The 10,654-nt window shown below is 36.7% G+C and overlaps 1 protein-coding gene across 1 annotated transcript; it reads left to right on the top strand.

The window, feature by feature from the left end:
• Positions 1–40: 40 nt before the first annotated feature.
• On the top strand, positions 41–2,425 carry LOC144971876 (uncharacterized). Its single transcript, XM_078912950.1, has one exon. It carries the CDS (start codon positions 41–43, stop codon positions 2,423–2,425), a length of 2,385 nt encoding a protein of 794 aa, XP_078769076.1.
• Positions 2,426–10,654: the final 8,229 nt, after the last annotated feature.

Raw genomic sequence — 10,654 nt, 5'->3', positions numbered from 1 at the left:
ACAACAGTAATTTTCCGCCGTAGTCAATAGTTTCCAAATCATGTCGCGTGGCATTGAAATTAGAACCAATGGCGAAGTGATAAGAATAAGCAGAGAGGTGTCGGTTATGCGAATCGGCGATGGAGTATGTGAGAGGCTGTATGTGCAAACCCCAAATATTTTGGACCTGGTTTTTACAAATGAACATTCAATGATTGACTCAATAAGACATGAGGCTCCACTAGGCAAGAGTCACCACCAGGATTTATATTTTGACTTTAGATGTTACACAAAGAAATGTTACTCGAACGAACCCCGCTACTGTTCCGATAAAGGCGACTACAAACAGCTTTCTGAATTAGTCTCAGCTGCAGACCTAACACAAAAAATAATAAACCTGTCTGTACTCGATGCATGGACTATTATCAAACCTGAAGTTATGTCTGCAGTGGACATCAGCGTACCAAAAGTTAAAAGTAGTTCAGACAGAACTTCACCTCGGTGGATCAATCCTACAGTCTTGGCAAAACTCAAGAAAAAGAAGCAAGCTTACAAAAAGTACTTAGAAACTAGAGAGGGTGCAGACTATATTAATTACACGAGGGCCAGAAATCAAGCCAAAAGCTCATGCAGAATTGCTGTAAAGGACTATGAGAGATCTATTTCTCGTATGGCTAAAGTGAACCCGAAAAAGTTTTTTGCATATGCTAGAACAAAAACGAAGACTAAAGACGGTATTGCGGATTTGTATGATGATCATAAGACAGCCTCATCTAACATTGACAAAGCCAATATTCTTAACAAGTTCTTTAGCAGTGTATTCACCAACGAGGATCTTACTAATATACCTACATGTGAAAGAAAAAGTGTAAACAACATACTATCAGATATAGAATTCGACAAAGACACTGTAAAGAAGAAACTAGACAAACTCAATATGAACAAGTCCCCAGGACCTGACATGTTCCACCCCCGCGTATTATGTCAGTTGTCAGAAGAACTCTCCGAACCATTAGCGTTACTGTTCCAAAAATCACTTGACTCAGGAACTCTTCCACCCGATTGGAAAGAAGCACAAGTTACATCGTTATTCAAGAAAGGAGACAAGAGTAATCCGGGCAATTATCGACCAGTTAGCCTCACCTCAGTGGTTTGCAAAATAATGGAGAGCATTATTAGAGACTATGTCATAACTCACCTAAAGAACAACAAGTTACTGTCTGAATGCCAACATGGCTTTGTTTCTGGCAGGTCATGTTCAACTAACCTCCTAAAGACTTTAAATGATTGGACAGAGTTTCTCGACCAAGGATCTTCGGTTGACGCAATCTACTTAGATTTTGCTAAAGCTTTTGATTCTGTTCCCCATCAAAGACTCTTAAACAAACTGGAAGCTCATGGTGTTCAAGGAAATACTCTAAGCTGGATTAAGCATTTTCTAGTAGGCAGGAAACAGAGAGTTATCGTGCAAGGCACAGTGTCAAATTGGACAGAAGTTCTTAGTGGAGTGCCACAAGGCAGCGTCTTAGGTCCAACTCTTTTCGTAATCTTCATTAATGATTTACCAAGTATTTTGTCTAGCTCGTGTTCAATGTATGCCGATGATACTAAAGTATACAGAAAGGTAAACAATCTAGAAAATAGAGACAGTCTTCAGTTAGATATTGACAATCTAGTCAACTGGGCAGACGATTGGCAACTAAAGTTCAACGCTGGAAAATGCACAGTGCTACATCTTGGAACGAAAAACAAAATCTTTCACTACGATATGAGACAGCATCACTGTAGCGACAGAACAGCTCTGAATAAGTCAAAACTTGAGAAAGAGTTGGGAGTACATGTTGATACTAAATTAAAATTCTCAAAGCATATAGAAACACAAGTTAATAAGGCAAACAGAATCCTTGGACTCATCAGAAGATCTTTTACCTATTTAGATGCAGCAACTATGAAAATACTATTTACTGCATTAGTCAGACCCCATCTCGAGTTCAGCAACTCAGTATGGTCACCACAATTTGAGAAAGATAAGAAACTTATTGAAGGCGTGCTTCGCAGAGCAACAAAAGTAATTCCTGGGTTGAAAGATAAGCAATATGAGGATAGACTGAAACGTATTGAAATTCCAAGCATGACATACAGACGAGGTGATATGATTGAAACATACAAGTTTACACACAGTTTGTATCAAGTCGAGAGTAAACTTTTCGTGTTTGCAAACAATGGAACCAGAGGTCATAATTACAAGCTGCATAAACCAAGGTGTAACACATCGCTTAGGCAACACTACTTTAATCAACGTGTGATCGACCGCTGGAACAGTCTCCCTGAAACGGTGACCAATGCTCCAAGTGTCAACGCCTTCAAAAATAGCTTAGATAGCCACTTAGCAGATTACATGTTTAGCATAGTTGAACCGCCCATTAAGATCCCATCAAAGGGTTAGACGTATATACAGGTCAAAAGATCTGTTAGGGTTAGGGCCTTCAATTTATCAAAAAGTTTATATATTATAGATACAGGTCAAAAGATCTGTTAGGACTTTTTATTGACTTTTATCTCGATGAACTGAATGCCAAGATCAGCAAAGGCACAAAACGCCTAATACGCTGGAAAACTATACTATACTATGTGTCTACTTGTATATCATGCAATACACACCTGCAATAAACACATACGTAACTGTCAATGCCACAAAATCACGAGTGGTCAAAATCACCGGGCGTATTTTAAAACCCTTTAATTAATTAAATATGTTTATATTGGCTTGGTGAAATTGGTTCGAGGAAACCGTGTTCGGGGTAAAATTCAGTCGAGGAATGATAATAACGAATAATAAGGGGGGGGGGGGGGGAATCAGGGCATTCGAATGAGTTCGAGGAAACTGTGTGTTCGAGGAAATCGTTCTGGAGTGTATATTATAGGATTTCGACTTGATATAGAATAGATACGTAATTTTGAGCTTCGTTTTTTTTTTTTTATACGTGAACTTGCTAAGCACTTAGATTAAATGTTTAATGTTGAAATGAACCTAAACGTAGAAATTAATCATCATATTCTTTAGGATCTGATTTAGATTTGACGAAAATGTGAAACGGAAAGACTTCGGATGGAAACAGTACACCCAACGGTGTCCTTCGCCAGGAAAACTTTAGTTGAAGTTCAAGTTCAATGTCTTTACCTTCAAATAAATTGCCCATCACTGCACATCTGGTCACATGTGGTGACTTTCTTCATTCCATTCTTGTGTTATTAGGTTGAAAGATAAATGTTTAATAGTTGACCAAATTTGTTGTTGTTATTAGTACCTAGGATTTCTGGTGGGAGAGTGTTCCATTCCTTGGCGGTTTTGGGGAATAAAATGTTTTTAAATGTGTTGATTCTGTGTATTAAAAAAATAAATAAATAAAATTCCCTTTATTCATCCCATAGGGGAAATTTGTCTCTAGGGTCTATTCCGAGGGAAGACTGGAATAACACAGACATCAGCCGCAGTGCAGCGCCTCAAAGTGAGCTAGGGCGAGATGACTTGCTCAAGGCCACACAGCGCAGCGGGTAATCGAACTCGGCACCTTTCAAGTACGAAGCAAAGACCATACCGCTGAGCTACGCTGTCCGCGCTGCATTGGAATTGTGAACTTACTGCCATGATAATTTCTTGTGAATATACAGTGTTGTATTGTGAAATATTGTATACAGGTTCCGCCTCAGGAAGCCGAGAGTTCGATTTGCTTTTGCCACAATATTATCAATATGTTGGTCCCATTTCAGTGATTTGTTTAGTTGGATTCCCAAGTGGGGTATTGTGTCCATGTGTTTTAATAACTGACCGCTTATTTGATAGTCATAATTAATTTGCTGGGTTTGTTTGTTTTTTGTTTGCTTGTTTTTTGTTTGTTATTGAAATTACAAAGCATTTCCCAGGGTGGAATTTCATCTGCCAGGTTTGTGCCCATGATAGAAGTGAATCAAGATAATTCTGTAATACCTCTGCGTCGTTCTGGGTTTCAATGACTCGAAATGAGAGGCCGTCATCGGCGAACAATTTGAGCTTGTAAGAGTTGTTATGTTTTTTCCTAAGTCGTTAATGAATGTTAGAAAGAAGAGCGGTCCAATGACAGTTCCTTGAGATACCCCTGCTAAAACGTTGTATTTCTCACTTCTATGTCCATCCAGGACTACTTCCTGAGTCCTGTCACAGAGCCAGCCTTCAAGCCAAGACAGTAGTTTTTGTTCCTTCTGTTTTTTGGGCGTTTTCTTCATCAATTGTCTTTTCAGGAGACTTTGTGTCGATGTTTTTAATTTCAGGGTGTTCGAGTTTTCTAATGAGTCGTCTATGTGGCACAGTATCAAATGCCTCCGAAAAGTCTAAAGCAAGTAGGTCTATTTGTTTTCTGCTCTCTGATGCCTTTCCTTTTTCTTCTATAGTGTTTACGAACTGGCTTTCACAAGATCTATGTTTTCGGAATGAAAAACAATGTGCTCGAGTACTTGACATGTGACAGGCGTCGGCGACACTGGTCTATAGTTCGAGGCACTATCTCGTTTCCTTTTTTTTTTTTTTGGGGCAGTGACTAGTGCATGCTTCCAGTCTTTGGGCATACGGCCTGTGTCGAGTGGCTGTTGGAAAATAATGCATAAATAGGGAGCTATTTCTTTTGCGCATTCTTTGAGGATCCTGGTGGGTATTAGATCTTGGCCACTTGCTTTGGAAGGATTAAGACACAGAAGCTGTGTGGTTATCCCTTTTTGGGTAATGGTTATTCTTGACACTTGATATTTCGTGTCATCCAAGGCAAGTGTTTTCTACTTAAGATTTTGCTCGAGATGTGCTTATTGACTGATTCCATGATGGTTGTCTGGAAACTTTCCCAAATTTTATTTATATCATTTGAATTTGCTGGGTTTTCAAAAGCTTCAAATCTGTCTTTAATGTCATTCATTCATGTTTTCTTTTGAGTATACAAATACTTTTCTCGATGGTTTTCGTCTGATTTGTAATTTAGATTTAATTTCAAATCTTACAATGTCATGATCATTCATTCCTGGAAGAACTTGTATGTTTTGGACGAAGTCAGGATAGGTGCTGAGGATGATGTCAAGTGTATTTTCCCCACGAGTTGGTTCCAATACTGTTTGGGTCATGTTGAAGTCCTGAACGATTTGAAGCATCTTTTCTTATATTATTTGTTTGCCATATTGTGGATTTAGTTTGATGCTTAGGTTTTCCCAGTTGATATCAGTCTCCAGCAAGTACTATATGTGGCGGAGTTCTCCTATTATTGCAGATTGACACTTATTCGTATAGTTGTTCCATTACATTACTCCGCATGACGGTTGTCTATAAAAGCCACCAAAGATGATTTCTTCTCCAGCCAGTGACATTTTTGTCCAGATAATTTCGCAATTAGTGTCTGCATTTTTCTCGACTGATATTATATTACTTTCCACCGCTATTAAAACGTCTCCTTTGCCTAGTGCACAGTCCTTCCGGTAAGGTGGTGGCTCGACGTAGTTGTGATTATAAATATGGATTTGCTGTCAATATCTTTGTTTAAGTGTGTTTCCGTTGCGATTAGAACAGTGGGTTGGTATTAGTTGTTCTAGTTTAAACTTTTTATTTACGCTAATTAAACTACGACAATTCAGGTTAATAACCGTGATGGTGTTTCTTTTATTTGTTCCTCCGATATTTCTAGAATGAAGACTAGATATAAACACACAACAATTAAAAATTATCTATGAGTGTATTTAATTGTTGTGCGTTTACAGTCGTCATTTCTGTAGGCTGGCACGTTCGATTTAATTCATAATTAATTATGGGTGTAAGAAAACGGCGGCGTTTATTAGTGAGTTGAGATCATGTAAATATAGATTTCTTTCAGGGATAGGAAGAGTTGAGTTATATCCATTTAAAATGTCCAGTTATCGATTGAATTGTTAAAACTTGCTTTCAAATCCTTTAAAAATTGGCGCAGATGTTTTTTTCAATGTCTAATTATTTTCTTGAATGAAGAGTAAGAGATTACCCCAGTCTGTAGTGTTTTCATTCCATGATTATAGAGCCTTACATTTAATTAATTAATAGTGATTCAAACACATCCCTCTTAAAATGTCAAACAAAGAACCACTATCACAAGACAACGTTATTGACCCTATGGCGGGTTGTGTGTTAATTTGTGGGATCGAGTCCAACCGATAGCTCAATGGTCTGGATTCGAACTAGTATGCGCGCTATGGCTCTCGTTACCAGCTGCACCACTCAACCTATATCACAAACGGCTCATGTTTAATCTAGGGGGTGATTAAGAATTGCCTTAGGGTCCCTTATAACTTAATTGTATTAATAACAAGTGAGTCAAGACAATAGTAACGCCCAAATGCAATAATAACAAGTCTATACATAAAGTTTAATTAGATTGTTACAGGAAAAAATAGAAAGAATAAGTATTTATTTAATATCAGGAAGAATAGCTCTAATTGAGTGGGTCTAATCTATTATATATTTATCTGGTTACTTTGATATAATCATTTGTGTCTGTGGAAAATACATTTATCCCGCCGGCTTGCTTGACTGAGGCAAATGTATCAGCTAGTTCCAGGGTTGGCGCCTGCTTTGCAGAGTTTTCTGGACATCACAACAGTGTGTTGTAGTTAGGATGACATCGGGGGTTTACCGCTGTTCAAGGATTGGGATGCAGGGATTCGGCACAACTGGGTGCTCCAACGACACGGAAAAGGACCAGGACCTCCATTTAAGAGTTAAAACAACAAGGTCTTAGAGCCAATCGAGTTTGTCTTTCGCCACCGAATCGTCCTGAGCGATACATCATAATAGCCTTTATTTGCCGACAAAGGTAAGGAGAAGCAGTAACTCCATGATAATGGTAGTCGAGCTATCTTACATGATGAGAATTTAACAGGGTTGTGTCCCTGGTATTTCTTTATTTATTTTTATTAATTATAATTGAGGTTATGATGTGTGGCCGGCGATTGGCGGTGGGGTACAGACATTCAAGCAATATACATATTGAATATAAATGAAATAATAACATAGATCATAAACAACTGTTAACTATAAAATAAGATACATATAGATATAGTTTTGTACAGGTATTCCAACTTACGAACATCCATGGAATAGCACAATTAAAATATATACACAAACTATAATAGTAATGCTAGATTAAATTGAATTCACAGTAATATCTCGTTCCACTTTGTATGTTAACCAATAATTCATTTTACCTCCAGCCGAGATGACAAACTTTTACAAGTTTGAAATTGGAGAGATAGCTCTTCTTTCTTGGGCTTTTTAGCGTGTGTGTGATTAGATTCAGATATGAATTTGATTTTGTGGAATGAATTATGGGGAATAGCCAATCAGAAGAATGTTCCTGTTTTAGATAACCAATGATATCCAGATGCTTTGGTAAGAAAGAATAACGGAGAATTACCGGAGAGCTAGACCTTAATTGTAATTTTAGCTACTCTTGAACGAGACAAGACCTCAGGGCCTACACACGTTGGAGTCTTGTTTGGAAAAGGTAATTAGCAGGTGGTATGAATACAATGGGCAGACAGTTTGAACAGGTAAATAAGCCTTAAGCTGAAAGTGAGTGTTCCGTTATACAAAGGAAATGTTTCCCACCTAACGACCAAAATTTCCGTAAGAAAGATTTGGAGCTTTATTGGAGAAAGGCTGTCCATGTTTTGATTATCTTACTGGAGGGGTTAATCTGTCTTGGCAAATATATGACTCGTCCACTAGGTTTGAAGTGGTTTTGAACGAGACACTGACGAATGATAAAGAAACACGCAGTGAAAGAAAATCGTTCGTCACAGCCCCCCCCCCCCCCTCCCAAAAAAAAAATAAAAATCAAACAAAACAAAAAAAAAAAAACAAAAAAAAAAAAAAAAAAAACAAAAAAAACGGAGGACCAGAGGAGGGAAGTCAACTCCGAACAACCCGAGAAACAATTCTCCAAATCTAAACGTCAAGAAAAACAGAAAGAATAGTGCTTGGCATTGCAAAATATGCACATTGGGATTTCTGACCCAAATGACAAATTACTGGAATGCTAAAGATGCTGAGACCACTTCTGCATCAAATGTCTTGACAAACCATCGAGGAATATTAATGGATGACAAAAAGTGACGACACAAAGTGGCTCTGCACAGAATGTAGAGAAAGGGTTGAAATAAATGTAATATCTTGAAAGTTCGAGTTGTAGGGGGACAATGAATCCTCTTTTATAGTTTTCTTCAAGTTACGTATGTAGTTTTCAATGAGGAGGGCGTAATATAGTGGAAGGAGTAAATGAGGGAGATGTGATAGGGAGGATGTATGGAGTTGTTCTGAGAGGTTTGGTGGCGAGGTATCTCTTGAGAATGAGGTGTAGTTTTTGTTGTTGAGAATGAGATGTAGCAGTTGCCTGTGCCGCTATTTTGGCAGACAGCGTGGCAGGCTTCTTGAGGCTTGGGATGAATGAAGAGGGAGTGAAAGAACAAAACAAGATCTTATTTTGCGCAAGAGATATGCCGGGTTTTCTCTTGCGCAATGCTCAGGGTCGTGATTGGTTCTAAGGAAGGGGCGACACTGTCAAATAAAGAAATAGAAAATAACACACTATTAAATGTTTCTATCTAATAGTTTTATTTAAATTAGGAGCGCTCTCAACGTGAGTCGGGAGGCGAATGACCAATGCATGTTATATAATGGAATAGAAAATGAAGATTGGCACGCGTGAGTCGAGTGGCGATACGGCCAAAATAAGTAATAAAATGATAATTGAACGTATTAAAAGAAATATTCACAAAGTAAAAATAATGAATAAGAAGATTGGCACTCAACCCTCAACATGAGTCGAGTGGCGATGTGGCCAAAATAAGAAATATAATGATAATTGAATGTATTAATAAAACATGAATATTTACAAAGAAAGATAATGGCATCGAATATGCCAACATCATTAATAAAAGCATAAGATATAAATCGCTACCATCATCTCATGCATAAGATATAAATCGCTACCAACAATCTCAGAAGTTTAATATAATTCTATGATGCAGGACATCATCAGGACATTATACAACTATAACGATTAATGACCAATAAAGCTTAATGACAGACATATAGGTGGCCATACAGCTAGTCAGACAATATGTACTTATGCCTATATGTGTATCAGGTGACAGGCATATAGATAGTTGAATAGATTATTAGATAGATTGGTATGTAACCAACTGTAATCTCAAACTAAGTAATTGTAAAGGTAAATATATAAAGATGGGTATTGCATAGGCATAAGTATATAGATAGATTGGTCCGTAGGTCGGTCGGTAGATGGATGGATAGAAGATGGATGGATAGAAGATAGATAGATAGATAGATATATAGATAGATAGATAGATAGATAGATAGATAGATAGATAGATAGATAGATAGATAGATAGATAGATAGATAGATAGATAGATAGATATAGATGGATAAGTGGAAGGGATGTGACAGTGACAGGATAACTACATCAACAACATTAGAGTAGGCCGATATTATTTACAAATCACCAATAATAGAACAGTAAAGTTTGCTGCCCCAAACGTAAACAAAGGTCGAGAAGCACATGGCAAACCACATGTTCCTGTCTTGACAGCTCACGTTCCAATGTAAATAATAGAAAGAAAATAACCTTTAAAATTTGGCTGTTAGGTGGCAAAAGAAACACATATTCATAAATACTCGATCATGCATCAAATAATGTCTAGATATGGATATTTTATGGAACAAAAGGTAAAATTTACCAAAAGTTACGTCTATCTATTTTTAGACCAGAGCAAATTATTGCGCAGGTATGAACAAAACGAGAATTATTCGGAGCCTGATTTTCAGAATAATTTAGTCTTATATTATTATTTCTGCAACTGTTAGATTTTATGTAAACATATTTTCAATACTGAAAGTGTATTGCCTACAACTCAAACTACAAAATTGGGAGACCTATATTGTGCGTAAATTATTCCGGTCCCTTACGGAAATCACTAGCAACTTGTTATTGTTTACGTTTGGGGCAGCAAACTTTACTGTTCTATAAAGATCGTAAGTTTGTAATCGTGATAAACAGATTATTACAAGCACTCACGTAATCAATTAATTAGACTAAGTATTTTCCTCATGACAGATACAAGTCATACATGCACGTATTCAATTTACTGTCATTACTGTCAGTAGTAGTAGTAGTAGTAGTAGTAGTAGTAGTAGTAGTAGTAGTAGTAGTAGTAGTAGTAGTAGAAGGGCAGTAGTAGTAGTAGAAGTAGTAGTAGTAGTAGCAGTAGCAGTAGTAGTAGTAGTAGTAGTAGTAGTAGTAGTAGTGGTATTATTATTATTATTATTATTATTATTATTATTATTATTAGTAGTAGTAGTAGTAGTAGTAGTAGTAGTAGTAGTAGTAGTAGTAGTAGTAGTAGTAGTAAAAGTAGTAGGATCATTATTCGCTATTATTATTATTATTATTATTATTATTATTATTATTATTATTATTATTATTATTATTATTATTATTATTATTATTATTATTATTATTATTATTATTATTATTATTATTATTATTGTTATCATCATCATCATCATTATCATCATCATCATCATCATCATTATTATTATTATTATTATTA

Source organism: Berghia stephanieae, chromosome 4 (genome assembly GCF_034508935.2).
Source record: "Berghia stephanieae isolate SIO BIC M18660-M18661 chromosome 4, UCSD_Bste_1.3, whole genome shotgun sequence".
Classification (NCBI taxonomy): Eukaryota; Metazoa; Mollusca; class Gastropoda; order Nudibranchia; family Aeolidiidae; genus Berghia; species Berghia stephanieae.
Note: the sequence above shows the minus strand (reverse complement) of the source record. Positions and strands in the feature narration are given on the sequence as shown.

Excerpts from the sequence above, each read along its gene's own strand:
- LOC144971876 (XM_078912950.1), top strand. The coding sequence starts at position 41 with ATGTCGCGTGGCATTGAAATTAGAACCAATGGCGAAGTGATAAGAATA.